The 16,498-nt window shown below is 47.6% G+C and overlaps 1 protein-coding gene across 1 annotated transcript in view; it reads right to left on the bottom strand.

Moving 5' to 3' along the window:
• LOC306928736 (copine-5-like) overlaps window positions 1–16,498 on the bottom strand; it is a gene marked incomplete at both ends in the record, with an annotated part of 380,797 nt that overhangs the window by 74,670 nt on the left and 289,629 nt on the right. Inside the window, one exon of the mRNA XM_079509009.1 lies at window positions 13,420–13,524. Coding sequence (XP_079365135.1) covers window positions 13,420–13,524 — 105 coding nt within the window. The remainder of the gene's footprint in view (window positions 1–13,419; window positions 13,525–16,498) is intronic.

The raw sequence follows: 16,498 nt of genomic DNA, 5'->3' as shown, positions 1-16,498 counted from the left end.
GCTGAAGGGGAAGCAATGGAACACAGAGCTGCCGCTCGAGGGGAGCTTTGATTAGCGTTAAGACAGCTTTATAGTTTTATCATTAATTAGAGCGCTAATTAACACGTTAAAGGAGTCGTTGGCGGTGCAGGATCTCATTAAAAAGACGTTAAAGGAGTCCTTACCCAGGGTTGAGTTAAAAGACTGCTGTTCGTGGATGCCTTCACTAATTATACAATAAAATCACAATTATACCCTCTTGTCTGCTGTGGTTGGGTAAATGTAACGGGTTACGCTATATGTTCATTCCAATACTTCTAACTAGAGATGTCCCGATACTGTATCGGTATTGGAAAAGTATCGGTATCGGCCCTTATTTGTCATATCGGTATCGGCGAATATGCCAGTCTAACCACAGATCCCACACAGGGGTAAGGGGTTGACACTATGCCAGTCTAACCACAGATCCAACACAGGGGTAAGGGGTTGACACTATGCCAGTCTAACCACAGATCCCACACAGGGGTAAGGGGTTGACACTATGCCAGTCTAACCACAGATCCCACACAGGGGTAAGGGGTTGACACTATGCCAGTCTAACCACAGATCCAACACAGGGGTAAGGGGTCGACACTATGCCAGTCTAACCAGCGATCCCACACAGGGGTAAGGGGTTGACACTATGCCAGTCTAACCAGCGATCCCACACAGGGGTAAGGGGTTGACACTATGCCAGTCTAACCACAGATCCCACACAGGGGTAAGGGGTTGACACTATGCCAGTCTAACCACAGATCCAACACAGGGGTAAGGGGTTGACACTATGCCAGTCTAACCACAGATCCCACACAGGGGTAAGGGGTCGACACTATGCCAGTCTAACCACAGATCCCACACAGGGGTAAGGGGTTGACACTATGCCAGTCTAACCAACGATCCCACACAGGGGTAAGGGGTTGACACTATGCCAGTCTAACCAGTGATCCCACACAGGGGTAAGGGGTCGACACTATGCCAGTGTAACCAGCGATCAGACACAGGGGTAAGGGGTTGACACTATGCCAGTCTAACCACAGATCCCACACAGGGGTAAGGGGTTGACACTATGCCAGTCTAACCACAGATCCAACACAGGGGTAAGGGGTCGACACTATGCCAGTCTAACCAGCGATCCCACACAGGGGTAAGGGGTTGACACTATGCCAGTCTAACCAGCGATCCCACACAGGGGTAAGGGGTTGACACTATGCCAGTCTAACCACAGATCCCACACAGGGGTAAGGGGTTGACACTATGCCAGTCTAACCACAGATCCAACACAGGGGTAAGGGGTTGACACTATGCCAGTCTAACCACAGATCCCACACAGGGGTAAGGGGTCGACACTATGCCAGTCTAACCACAGATCCCACACAGGGGTAAGGGGTTGACACTATGCCAGTCTAACCAACGATCCCACACAGGGGTAAGGGGTTGACACTATGCCAGTCTAACCAGTGATCCCACACAGGGGTAAGGGGTCGACACTATGCCAGTGTAACCAGCGATCAGACACAGGGGTAAGGGGTTGACACTATGCCAGTCTAACCACAGATCAACACAGGGGTAAGGGGTTGACACTATGCCAGTCTAACCAGTGATCCCACACAGGGGTAAGGGGTTGACACTATGCCAGTCTAACCAACGATCCCACACAGGGGTAAGGGGTTGACACTATGCCAGTCTAACCAGTGATCCCACACAGGGGTAAGGGGTCGACACTATGCCAGTGTAACCAGCGATCAGACACAGGGGTAAGGGGTTGACACTATGCCAGTCTAACCACAGATCCCACACAGGGGTAAGGGGTTGACACTATACCAGTCTAACCACAGATCCAACACAGGGGTAAGGGGTCGACACTATGCCAGTCTAACCAGCGATCCCACACAGGGGTAAGGGGTTGACACTATGCCAGTCTAACCAGCGATCCCACACAGGGGTAAGGGGTTGACACTATGCCAGTCTAACCACAGATCCCACACAGGGGTAAGGGGTCGACACTATGCCAGTCTAACCACAGATCCAACACAGGGGTAAGGGGTTGACACTATGCCAGTCTAACCACAGATCCCACACAGGGGTAAGGGGTCGACACTATGCCAGTCTAACCACAGATCCCACACAGGGGTAAGGGGTTGACACTATGCCAGTCTAACCACAGATCCCACACAGGGGTAAGGGGTCGACACTATGCCAGTCTAACCACAGATCCCACACAGGGGTAAGGGGTCGACACTATGCCAGTGTAACCAGCGATCAGACACAGGGGTAAGGGGTTGACACTATGCCAGTCTAACCACAGATCAACACAGGGGTAAGGGGTTGACGCTATGCCAGTCTAACCAGTGATCCCACACAGGGGTAAGGGGTTGACACTATGCCAGTCTAACCAACGATCCCACACAGGGGTAAGGGGTTGACACTATGCCAGTCTAACCAGTGATCCCACACAGGGGTAAGGGGTCGACACTATGCCAGTGTAACCAGCGATCAGACACAGGGGTAAGGGGTTGACACTATGCCAGTCTAACCACAGATCCCACACAGGGGTAAGGGGTTGACACTATGCCAGTCTAACCACAGATCCAACACAGGGGTAAGGGGTCGACACTATGCCAGTCTAACCAGCGATCCCACACAGGGGTAAGGGGTTGACACTATGCCAGTCTAACCAGCGATCCCACACAGGGGTAAGGGGTTGACACTATGCCAGTCTAACCACAGATCCCACACAGGGGTAAGGGGTTGACACTATGCCAGTCTAACCACAGATCCAACACAGGGGTAAGGGGTTGACACTATGCCAGTCTAACCACAGATCCCACACAGGGGTAAGGGGTCGACACTATGCCAGTCTAACCACAGATCCCACACAGGGGTAAGGGGTTGACACTATGCCAGTCTAACCAACGATCCCACACAGGGGTAAGGGGTTGACACTATGCCAGTCTAACCAGTGATCCCACACAGGGGTAAGGGGTCGACACTATGCCAGTTAACCAGCGATCAGACACAGGGGTAAGGGGTTGACACTATGCCAGTCTAACCACAGATCAACACAGGGGTAAGGGGTTGACACTATGCCAGTCTAACCAGTGATCCCACACAGGGGTAAGGGGTTGACACTATGCCAGTCTAACCAGTGATCCCACACAGGGGTAAGGGGTTGACACTATGCCAGTCTAACCACAGATCCAACACAGGGGTAAGGGGTTGACACTATGCCAGTCTAACCAGTGATCCCACACAGGGGTAAGGGGTTGACACTATGCCAGTCTAACCACAGATCCCACACAGGGGTAAGGGGTTGACACTATGCCAGTCTAACCAGCGATCCCACACAGGGGTAAGGGGTCGACACTATGCCAGTCTAACCACAGATCCCACACAGGGGTAAGGGGTTGACACTATGCCAGTCTAACCACAGATCCAACACAGGGGTAAGGGGTTGACACTATGCCAGTCTAACCACAGATCCCACACAGGGGTAAGGGGTTGACACTATGCCAGTCTAACCAGCGATCCCACACAGGGGTAAGGGGTCGACACTATGCCAGTCTAACCAGCGATCCCACACAGGGGTAAGGGGTTGACACTATGCCAGTCTAACCAGCGATCCCACACAGGGGTAAGGGGTTGACACTATGCCAGTCTAACCAGTGATCCCACACAGGGGTAAGGGGTTGACACTATGCCAGTCTAACCAGTGATCCCACACAGGGGTCAGGGGTTGACACTATGCCAGTCTAACCAGTGATCCCACACAGGGGTTAGGAGGTCGACACTATGGTAGGTAAATAAAATGTTGCGGCATGTGGGGCTTGCTTTGGAGTTGCCCAAACTGCAAGTGCACATTTGAGTGAGGAGTCTGCTATAAACACAACACCAGATATATAGCTAGATAGATCACAACACTGGTATCGGTATATCGGTACACAGAAATTGTGGTATCGGGATCGGATCGGAAAAACGAAAAAAGCGTATCGGAACATCCCTACTTCTAACTCTGCTGTTTCCCAAACGGTGATCACACGACATACAAGCGCATCACAGAACAGGAAGGAGCCCCCCTAGAATCCCGTCCCAGTCCCTCCCTCGAACACTCAGAACAGCAGGCACTCCAAAGCCAATGATCCACACATAATTCCTCAGGCTATTTTTAACCCATTTAGACCTGAGGACGATTCTACAAATGTCTTCTAAATCGTGACAGTTTTCTTGAAAAATCCATGTTTCTATGTCAGTGGTTCTCAAACTATTTCATGTCAAGGAGCCCTGGAATGATATGTATTTGGCCGCCGACCCCCATCTCAAAATATGGTGTTCGCCATGCAGAAACAAAGATTTGAGTTAAAAACGTTCGCTCTGAAAGAATATATATTCAAAGACTTGCGCCACATTTTCATGATTTTTCAAAAATAGCAGACCTACAAGTTTGTAGCGCGGCACTCGGTGCCGCGCTACGAGCTTGTAGATCTGCTATTTTTCAACAGCTAAAGCATAACATAGTGCTTAAAACACCAAAAGGGGTTCCCGTACAGCACGGGTTAAGGAACCTTTAATGAAAGTGACTCATCCTTTTGTAATTGAGGCTCACGTTTGCGCCGTGCGTCGGAGACGCACACAGACACAGCGTTTGACATGATGACAATTCTACAGCCCCTCATTAGACTGACGGTGTGACGGTGGCGGCTTGTGATCTTTGGCGAGCGGGACTGAAATAGACGCCACCGTGAGAGAGTGAGTCAACCTGCCTCTTCTGGTTGCATGTTAATGATAACAGCAGGGAAGAAGAAGAAGAAGCGATTCCTTTGATGCCTCCATGCGCCGAACAATTCCACGTTCAGCTTTATTAAGTTAGGAAAATAAATAACCACCTGTGCCTTCTGCCAGAGAGAGAGAGAGAGAGAGAGAGAGAGAGAGAGAGAGAGAGAGAGAGAGAGAGAGAGAGAGAGAGAGAGACAGAGAGAGAGAGAGAGAGAGAGAGAGAGACAGAGAGAGAGAGAGAGAGAGAGAGAGAGAGAGAGAGAGAGAGAGAGAGAGAGACTGTCCTTACTGTCAGGCAGAAACCTGGCAATAGTCTACGAGATCCTTGAAAGTATAACAAGAAAGTAACCCGCTGTGTCTTCTGCTGCGCGCACACGCACACGCACACGCACACACACACACACACACACACACACACACACACACACACACACACACACACACACACACACACAACCTTTGTGACCAGACCTTGGAGGTCTGTTTTAGAAAGCAATCGGAGCACGATGTGCTTTATAATCACAGTGTAGATCAAGTATGAGTGCACGCACGCACGCACGCACGCAATCACTCTCTCTCCTTCACTTTCCTCCAATCAACACCCTCCACTTTCCCATTATTGTTTGTGTCTTCTTCACAGCTGCTCCATGGAGAGATCTGATTTTTATATAATAAATGTAATAAGTTTTCAGGATGTGTGTCAGCTGGATAAATGGAACAGTGGATCATGCTTAGTGGATCAAGTGAAGAAAAGTCCCAATGGCAACAGCAGCTATATATATATATATATATATATATATATATATATACAATACAATATATACAATACGGTGCCCGCACGGTGCATACCACATGGAAGGATGTCTATGCAAGGCTTTAGGAGGCATCCTGTGTTCTTCCCTATACAGATGGATGTCTATGCAAGGCTTTAGGAGGCATCCTGTGTTCTTCCTACTGATGGATGTCTATGGGAGGCTTTAGGAGGCATCCTGTGTTCTTCCCTATACAGATGGATGTCTATGCAAGGCTTTAGGAGGCATCCTGTGTTCTTCCTACTGATGGATGTCTATGGGAGGCTTTAGGAGGCATCCTGTGTTCTTCCTATAGATGGATGTCTATGGGAGGCTTTAGGAGGCATCCTGTGTTCTTCCTACAGATGGATGTCTATGCAAGGCTTCAAACTGCAGGTTTCGGGTTTAACCCATTTTTGGATTGAGGTCGATTATCGATTTTTCTGAAAAACCCATGTTTCTATGGCAGTGGTGCTCAACCTTTTTCATGTCAAGGACCCCCAGAATTATCTCTATTGGGCCACGGACCCCCATCTAAAAATATGTAGTTCCAGGGACCCCCCAGAAGCAAATATTTTAGTTAAAAATGCCCGGAAATGTCAAACAACGTTGAGCCCCATTTCCAGCAGCTATAGCCTATATATGTCTATTCTTGGAGGAACAATCGCCCCAAAAAAGCACAGTTTTTGGAACTTCATCTTGTCCGGACATCTGACACAACGAGATCCTGTGACCATGTGTTGATGAGGACGAGGAATGGAACGACGCAATCACATTCAAGGAGAATTTTATACTTTATACATGAAAGTTGAGTACTGGTGTTGTTGTTGTTTAGTTCTGTATCTGTATTTGTTGTCATGTATCTGTTGTCTGTCCTTGAATGTGCATACTTGAATAATAAAGAAGCCTATAGAAGCTTCTCTGAATGTGATTTAATTGTGCCGTGCAGCGGATTATGTGTCCCTGGCTTAGAGAGACTGTGAGACGAACGCAGGAGTTGTTGCTGGATTTCATTCGCGAACTGAGAATGATAATTAAAATTTTGCTGCTAAAAAAACAAAAACAAAAATCAAAATATGGACAGATGGTGTTAAGAAATATCACCACACACACAAACATGCACGCACGCAGCCACTCACACACGTGCACACACACGCACGCACACACACACACACACACACACACACTCTTCAGCTGAGCAATGCTGTTCTGGTGACAGCTTTGTGACAGTTTTGCCAACCCCTTTCTTTACATTATTGTCACAATTAGTTTTAAACTGTATATAATATATTCCAGTGTTTAATGTAGATATTACTGTGAACAGCAGTCATTGTTTTGAGTGTTGAACGTTTTAAATGGACCACAGTTGAGCTTACACACGCTGTGTAGTGAAGCAAATATTCTATTCAATTAAAATACTCATTATGCTTGCACATAATGGCCGTGCATGTGCACGTTGTGTGTGTGTGTGTGTGTGTGTGTGTGTGTGTGTGTGTGTGTGTGTGTGTGTGTGTGTGTGTGTGTGAAGCAAGCAAGCAAGCGTGTGTGTGTGTGTGTGTGTGTGTGTGTGTGTGTGTGTGTGTGTGTGTGTGTGTGTGTGTGTGCGTGTGTGTGTGTGTGTGTGTGTGTGTGAAGCAAGCAAGCAAGCGTGTGTGTGTGTGTGTGTGTGTGTGTGTGTGTGAAGCAAGCAGGCAAGCAAGCAAGCAAGCAAGCGTGTGTGTGTGTGTGTGTGTGTGTGTGTGTGTGTGTGTGTGTGTGTGTGTGTGTGTGTGTGTGTGTGTGTGTGTGTGTGTGTGTGTGTGTGTGTGTGCTTGCGTGTGTCGTGTCGTGCACATGTTTGAGTGCTAGCCCGCCAGACGGGCACTCCAGGAAATCCCCGTGATAAACATGTCAGCCTGCCAGCCAGCGCTGAAGTGTTCATCTGGTCCAGCCAGGAGTAGGACCGCCAGCGCCAGCCATCCCACTGAAGAACCATTACTGCTCTGGACCGGTGCCAATCCCATCAGCCACTCGCTGTCTGTCTGTCTGTCTGTCTGTCTGTCTGTCTGTCTGTCTGTCTGTCTGTCTGTCTGTCTGTCTGTCTGTCTGTCTGCCAATCCCATCAGCCACTCGCTGTCCGTCCGTCCGTCTGTCCGTCTGTCTGTCCGTCCGTCTGCCTGTCCGTCTGCCTGTCTGTCTGTCTGCCTGCCTGTCTGCCTGCCTGTCTGTCTGCCTGCCTGTCTGTCTGTCTGCCTGTCTGTCTGCCAATCCTTTCTGCCACTTCTCAAAGCGTGCCACGGTTCACCTCAGGTTGCAGTCTCTCTTGACAAGGCAACACGCAATATTCCGTTCTGTAGCAGCAGCAGCAGCACCAGTTTGCACACACAGGCTACAGCAGTGGTTCCCTATAGGGGTCCTTGAGGGAGTTCCAGGGGGTCCCCAGTGGTTCCCTAGGGGTCCTTGAGGGAGTTCCAGGGGGTCCCCCAGTGGTTCCCTAGGGGTCCTTGAGGGAGTTCCAGGGGGTCCCCAGTGGTTCCCTATAGGGGTCCTTGAGGGAGTTCCAGGGGGTCCCCAGTGGTTCCCTATAGGGGTCCTTGAGGGAGTTCCAGGGGGCCCCCAGTGGTTCCCTATAGGGGTCCTTGAGGGAGTTCCAGGGGGTCCCCAGTGGTTCCCTATAGGGGTCCTTGAGGGAGTTCCAGGGGGTCTCCCAGTGGTTCCCTATAGGGGTCCTTGAGGGAGTTCCAGGGGGTCCCCAGTGGTTCCCTATAGGGGTCCTTGAGGGAGTTCCAGGGGGTCCCCAGTGGTTCCCTATAGGGTTCCTTGAGGGAGTTCCAGGGGGTCACCAGTGGTTCCCTATAGGGGTCCTTGAGGGAGTTTCCAGGGGGTCCCCTGCAGCTAAATTATAGTTTGGAACCAAATGGAATGGAACCACACTCCCAGAGTTAAATTAACATCGATTATATTGCAACATAAATTGGGGTCTCAGAGATAGAAATGCCATTAAATGGAGGTTCGTACTGTAAATGGTAAATGGTAAATGGTGCATGGTAGACTTATTCATGTCAAACTGGGGGTCCTTGGAATTAAAATGGTTGAGAATCACTGCTACTGGTCCATGGAATATCTCTTCAAATGGGGGTCCCTGGAATATCTCTTCAAATGGGGGTCCCCGGGCTAATTAGTGTCAATCCTGTCGTCAGGACGCATCAATTTACGTCCTGACATAATAAAGATGTGGATTAAAGGACCCAATGCCAGGGTGTAATTAGTTTTCGATGGTGACGTAATGACGATATGTTTTAGTTTCGGGAGGATTAAAGGTAATGCCCCCAATGTATACATGTATGTAATCTGACACCACTGCCATATCAAGCACAAGTAGTCATTACGTCATACGCTGGCACGGCGCACACACATCAAACATCGTCCTGGACGAAAACTATTACTTGCGCACTCTGCTTGCGCAAGTAACAACACTTTGGAGGAAGACAGTGGTCTGTCAGATCAGATGTACGTCCCCCCCAGCTCAACAGGAGGAAGACAGTGGTCTGTCAGATCAGATGTACGTCCCCCCCGCTCAACATTCAGCAACAATCTTCCAACAATCTTGTCCTTCCCTTTTTTTCCCCAAAATCCTCTCTTCTAAATGTGAGTAGAAACTAAAGGAACAATTTCCATAACCAATTTAATATAATTACACAACGGGAGAATGTTTCTTTTCCTCTGTGAACAAGACTTCAACGTTTTTTTAAATTAAATGTTTTTTTAAGTTATTTTTTTAGTGTGTGTATGTGTGCGTGCGTGCGTGTTTCTTTTTTAGGTTTTTTTTTTTTAAGTTTTTTCTTTTTAAGTTTTTTTTTATGTTAAGTTTTTTTTTATGTTAAGTTTTTCCTTTTTAAGTTTTTCCTTTTTAAGTTATTTTTTTAAGTTAAGTTTTTTTTAAAGTTTTTCCTTTTTAAGTTTTTCCTTTTTAAGTTTTTCCTTTTTAAGTTTTTCCTTTTTAAGTGCGTGTGTGTGTGTGTGTGTGTGTGTGTGTGTGTGTGTGTGTGTGTGTGTGTGTGTGTGTGTGTGTGTGTGTGTGTGTGTGTGTGTGTGTGTGTGCATGTGTGTGTGTGTGTGTGTGTGTGTTTTTGTGTGATACAGCTGCGCCCTCTGGTGGTGGGCGGGTGGTGTTACAGCGTGACAGACACACAGACAGACATGATCTGCTGGGTCTCATAGTAAATGCTCACTGCGTTCGCAACAAGACATCAACTTCATGAACAGTTCCTCTATGAACAAGACATCAACTTAACAGTTCCTCTATGAACAAGACATCAACTTCATGAACAGTTCCTCTATGAACAAGACTTCAACTTCATGAACAGTTCCTCTATGAACAAGACATCAACTTCATGAACAGTTCCTCTATGAACAAGACTTCAACTTCATGAACAGTTCCTCTATGAACAAGACATCAACTTCATGAACAGTTCCTCTATGAACAAGACTTCAACTTCATGAACATTTCCTCTATGAACAAGACATCAACTTCATGAACAGTTCCTCTATGAACAAGACTTCAACTTCATGAACAGTTCCTCTATGAACAAGACTTCAACTTCATGAACAGTTCCTCTATGAACAAGACTTCAACTTCATGAACAGTTCCTCTATGAACAAGACTTCAACTTCATGAACAGTTCCTCTATGAACAAGACTTCAACTTCATGAACAGTTCCTCTATGAACAAGACATCAACTTCATGAACAGTTCCTCTATGAACAAGACTTCAACTTCATGAACAGTTCTTATTGGGAATCAGAACCTCTATGAACAAGACTTCAACTTCATGAACAGTTCGATGTGAAACACTTTCCAGCTCAATGTCTCATCATTTATTCATCGCGCCTCCAGCGGGTATAACGATCTTAAACACTCCACTAGTCTAAATGTACTTTATAAAGATCTTAAACACTCCACTAGTCTATATATACTTTATAAAGATCTTAAACACTCCACTAGTCTATATATACTTTATAAAGATCTTAAACACTCCACTAGTCTATATATACTTTATAAAGATCTTAAACACTCCACTAGTCTATATATACTTCATAAAGATCTTAAACACTCCTCTAGTCTATATATACTTTATAAAGATCTTAAACACTCCACTAGTCTATATGTAAGTGTCGGGACACTAGGTATTTTAACTCCACTAGTCTATATGTAAGTGTCGGGGACACTAGGTATTTTAACTGCAATTATTTATTTTGGTTTGAAGTTAATTTGTTTATTTACGTTTAATTTGCGTTGCCTCTATTTTGAAACGTTCTGTATGTTTGGTTACTTTTATTTTGAAACTTCCACTGGAACACACATAACTGAAACAGGCTAGCTTCACACTCATTTCCACACCGGCTTCCACACCGGCTTCCACACACACACAAACACACACACAGCCAGTGCCACGAGAGAGAGACGGCATGTATACCGTATATGCGCAACACGGTATGTTTGTTGGAAATGTTTCTCACCGTGTTTAAATTTGGTAAATGTACTAAGAACATTTGTGGCTTCAGTGGACTGAGCAGTTTCTACTTTCCACAGCGCCTGCTTGGTGTAATCAACGATAGATGGGTGACCGTGTAGGAAGGTTCCAGGTGGCGTTCTACTGTTTGTTAGCCCCTCGAGAAGCGAGCGAGGTATATTATTGTTTATTTGTTTGTTTTGGTTTGATTTGCTTTTGAGTCATATGAATAGTATTTTGGGTTTAATGGCTCGTTTGGCTATAGTATAGTTTGGTATCTTATTGGTCTTGTATGAAATTATTTGATTTATTGTATTCACTGTATTTTCTCAACTATAAATTAACCATTTTATTGTTGATGGTGATGATCAATTGATTAAGTTGATGCACAGATTCTATTGTTGAAAACTATGAATTGCTATGTTTGTGATATTTATTTTCTACATTTTGTAGTTTTCACGGTGTTCAAGATTCAACTTCATCTGTGCCTGAAGAGAAATAAAAGAACACCCGTTGAGACCATCCTTGTATTCTTTCACCAAATGGAGAGAGCTTACACTATATATACTTTGTTATAAGTCAAATAGAAACGCAGATTGCAAAAATAGAGACTACAGTTAGGCTAAATTTGGTTAATTGGGTGAATGAAAACCAATTAACCGTGGCCGGTTACAACTAACCCATGGCCGGTTACAACTAACCCGTGGCCGGTTACAACTAACCCGTGGCCGGTTACAACTAACCCGTGGCCGGTTTTACAGCTAACCCGTGGCCGGTTACAACTAACCCGTGGCCGGTTTTACAGCTAACCCGTGGCCGGTTACAACTAACCCGTGGCCGGTTTTACAACTAACCCGTGGCCGGTTTTAAAACTAACCCGTGGCCGGTTACAACTAACCCGTGGCCGGTTACAACTAACCTGTGGCCGGTTACAACTAACCCGTGGCCGGTTACAACTAACCCGTGGCTGGTTACAACTAACCCGTGGCCGGTTACAACTAATCCATGCTGCGGGTTGAAACCTACCCGTGGCTCCCAACATGCACGGCCAGTTACAACTAACTAACCCGTGGCAGGTTAAAACTAACCCGTGGCTTCCTGTGAGGTTAGGTTTAGGGTCGGGTATTTGGACTCACGACTGTAGGACTGTTAGTGCGTCGGACCGAACACATGACTGTAGGACTGTTAGTGCGTCGGACCGAACACATGACTGTAGGACTGTTAGTGCGTCGGACCGAACACATGACTGTAGGACTGTTAGTGCGTCGGACCGAACACATGACTGTAGGACTGTTAGTGCGTCGGACCGAACACATGACTGTAGGACTGTTTGTGCGTCGGACCGAACACATGACTGTAGGACTGTTTGTGCGTCGGACCGAACACATGACTGTAGGACTGTTAGTGCGTCGGACCGAACACATGTTAGTGCGTCGGACCGAACACATGACTGTAGGACTGTTAGTGCGTCGGACCGAACACATGTTAGTGCGTCGGACCGAACACATGACTGTAGGACTGTTAGTGCGTCGGACCGAACACATGTTAGTGCGTCGGACCGAACACATGACTGTAGGACTGTGTCGTCGGACCGAACACATGACTGTAGGACTGTGTCGTCGGACCGAACACATGACTGTAGGACTGTGTCGTCGGACCGAACACATGACTGTAGGACTGTGTCGTCGGACCGAACACATGACTGTAGGACTGTGTCGTCGGACCGAACACATGACTGTAGGACTGTGTCGTCGGACCGAACACATGACTGTAGGACTGTGTCGTCGGACCGAACACATGACTGTAGGACTGTGTCGTCGGACCGAACACATGACTGTAGGACTGTGTCGTCGGACCGAACACATGACTGTAGGACTGTGTCGTCGGACCGAACACATGCACGCCACTGTTATGAACGTGTTTAATTGGGTGAATGAAAGTCAGGGGCGACTGTGGCTCAGAGGGTAGAGCAGGTCGTCCAATGATCCATGGGTCGGCGGTTCGAATCCCGGCTCCTCCTGTCTACATGTCGAAGTGTCCTTGGGCAAGACACTGAACCCCAAATTGCTCCCGATGTGCTGGTTGGTACCTTGCATGGTTTCCGCCGCAATCGGTGTGTGAATGTGTGTGTGAATCAGGGTGAATGTAATGCACAGTCTATGTAAAGCGCCTTGGATAAAGGCACCATTTACCATTTTCCCATTTGAAAGTGCTATAATTCACAGCACCGTGCATGCAGGTGGAGTGTATAATTCACAGCACCGTGCATGCAGGTGGAGTGTTGAGACGTACCTGTCAAAGTGCTATAATTCACAGCACCGTGCATGCAGGTGGAGTGTTGAGACGTACCTGTCAAAGTCTCCGTTGCAGAGGGCTCGTACGGGGATGGTGAACGACTGCCACACAGGGTTCAACGTGTTCTTCACCACCTCCGTTTTATGGCAGATCGTAAACCTGTGACGGCGACACACAGGGGATGGAGAAAGCCACGGATGAATTATTATTTGTTTATTATGGTTTCCCTTTAACGTTGCTGTATGATAACACTTCTCTCCACCATTGTTTGAGTGTGGGCGGTTGAATTTGTATTATTATTATTTATTTATATAAATTATTGATTTGTGTCGACGGGTTGCATCAGGAGTGGGAGTTATATGCATATTGCAAAAGACGTTATCGGGACCATTGCAAGAAGAGAGAATTGAAGGGAGCTCTGCACAGGATGATTAAGACCGACTCGGTGAGGATAGGGGAGCACGTCATGAATAATGAAGAGAGAGCGAGGGAAGGGATTGTTATTCCACGCAGCAGCGTGAAGTCTCACAACAACATCAAACGGCGCCAGCTGTGCCCTGTTTGCTTTCACGGCCAATTTCCCTTTACACCTGCGGAGAGCGAACCCGCGCCTGACTTCATACACACCTCACTGTGAGGATCATTTTGCATGCAGCGTTCATTTTTGATGGACCGACCCGGCACTGCTTTTGTCACGAGCCACACGAGGTTCAACGCCTTCCAAAACATCCTCGCTTAAAGAGCTACGAGGAAAACATGTCCCCACCTATTTATCCAAAGCCGCACGATTACTCACGCCCCACTGACCAGCCCCCCGTCCTGAGCCCTTTAGCTGCCCAGCCCCCCGTCCTGAGCCCTTTAGCTGCCCAGCCCCCCGCCCTGAGCCCTTTAGCTGCCCCCACATACTAATTTGGACCCGTATCTCACCACCCACAACAGCCTAAGGGCGTCCGCGGGGACCCATTTCACAACCACGTCTATATAAAACTGGGAAAAGCTAGCGCAGGGCAGCCATGGGGAGGAGTTGGCACAGTCTGCGAAAGCTTCTCTGGTTAAAATAAGGCCAGGTCCCCCCCCCCCCTCCCCCCTCCCACCCCTTGAGAGGCTGAAGAAAGGCACTCTGGGATTTCATGCGAGCGAAATGGTGAAGCTGTTACTTGTATTCCCTTGTGGTTTGTTTTACGTGCGTCTTTTCTCTTTGCTCGTGAACCAAAAGTACGAGGATTCTTTCCCTGTTGGTTTCGGTGTGTTTCTCTTATTCACTAATTGCCCAACAGTGTTTCCTCTCCTGCGGTCATTAAGAGATAGTCCAGAGGGACGATGTGGTGGTTGGTTGTTGTTAGTGGAATGTTTCGCCTGTCCGCAGCACACCCTTAAGCTCTGCGTGAGTCAGTAGTACCCCCAGGGGGGGTAACTATACTTCTCTTCCTGACACAGAGCTCTCAATGTCCTCCTGTCTCTTTCTCTCACTCTTTCTCCTATCTGTCTCGCGCGTGCCTTTGTATTTAATCGCCATCTCTCCCTCACCTCATATGCCCTGTGGACCCTCTGGAGTGAGTGTGGAAATATATTGGTCCTCGCCATCGTCAAAGTTGCCCATCCCATGCTTTATATTAACCTGCTAGGGGTCAGGCTGTAGCCTGACGTCTTTATTTTAGACGTATTATTTCAGCTTTCACATTTTAGCATCAAGTGATCAGGCAAACATGTTCTCTCCTCAGTAAATAAACATGTTCTCTCCTCAGTAAATAAACAGCAGTTAGACAGTGATCTGTGTAATAGTGTTAGTGTTGTTAGCCGAGCTTAGCCTCAAATCTCAAAGATAAATAAAACGCTGTATGGCTTCATCCTGGTTGTCAAGCTGATGAAATAACATTACTTTCAACAACATCCAATATTCTCTCTACCTGTGCTCAAACAGTTTGTTGCATTATTAATCAGTTGCAATTTACAAAGTAAAACAAACGTCTGATCAAGTAGGAGAATCCATAGAGTGAGACGGCAAACAAAACACTAACGCTCACGCTCTGAGAAATGACGGAAATGGGGGGCGTGGCCAGGAATACCATGTATAGTCTTCGATATTCTGTGGGGAGTTTGCATGTTCTCCCCGTGTCCCCTAGGGTAGGTACCCTCACATGTTCTCCCCGTGTCCCCTAGGGTAGGTACCCTCACATGTTCTCCCCGTGTCCCCTAGGGTAGGTACCCTCACATGTTCTCCCCGTGTCCCCTAGGGTAGGTACCCTCACATGTTCTCCCCGTGTCCCCTAGGGTAGGTACCCTCACATGTTCTCCCCGTGTCCCCTAGGGTAGGTACCCTCACAAAAAAAACATGCAGTAATCCTGGTCTCTAAACTGCCTCCCCCTGGCCAGCCGGGGCGCCTGATGGAGGGGAAAGGAACTGGTTGGAATAACGTGTTCCTTCCACGCGCTACGTCCAACCAGGGAAACTCCCCCCTGTCAGGTGTAAAGGAGCAACTTGGACACTCAGGCATGAAGGAAGCATGAGTTCAAGTCCGTTGCTCTCCCCAGGGTGGCGGAGGGTGTGTAGAGCCCAGGATCACATTAGATAATTGACACAGGGGTGAAAAATGGGTTACAAAATTGTGGGATAAAAAAAATATATATATATATATATATATATTAAAAAAAGAGAGTGTTCGATTAGGCCTGGTGGTAGATAATAGCTATTGACCATTTGCAGACCGCGGCCATGTTTCCATCAGAGTTTTCAGTAAAGCAATGACCTGCTGCCTCCTGCATTATGTGCTAATTTAAAACAGGTGGCACTCAAGGTGCTGCCACACTATCGAAAGAGCCGCGCACGTTCTCGGCTGTGCGCAGCTTATTTTCCGAGTTTTTAGACAGCTGGTGGATGGAAATTAAGCTCCACCTCCGCGGAAGACTTGCGCGACGGCCAGAAGACTTGCGCGACGCTCTCCTCCGCGCAAGTCTTCCGCGGAGGTGGAGCTTCTTTTCCATCCACCAGCTGTCTAAAAACTCGGAAAATAAGCTGCGCACAGCTTAAGACGTGCACGGCTGTCGACCGTTTTGCGCTTAGGTGTGGAAACGCTGTCACACAGGGTCAGTTGAGTGATATCTAACGAGCACTTCCAAACTCCAGCACTTAGAA

This window comes from Electrona antarctica (genome assembly GCF_951216825.1).
Source record: "Electrona antarctica genome assembly, chromosome: 8".
Taxonomy (NCBI): Eukaryota; Metazoa; Chordata; class Actinopteri; order Myctophiformes; family Myctophidae; genus Electrona; species Electrona antarctica.
Note: the sequence above shows the minus strand (reverse complement) of the source record. Positions and strands in the feature narration are given on the sequence as shown.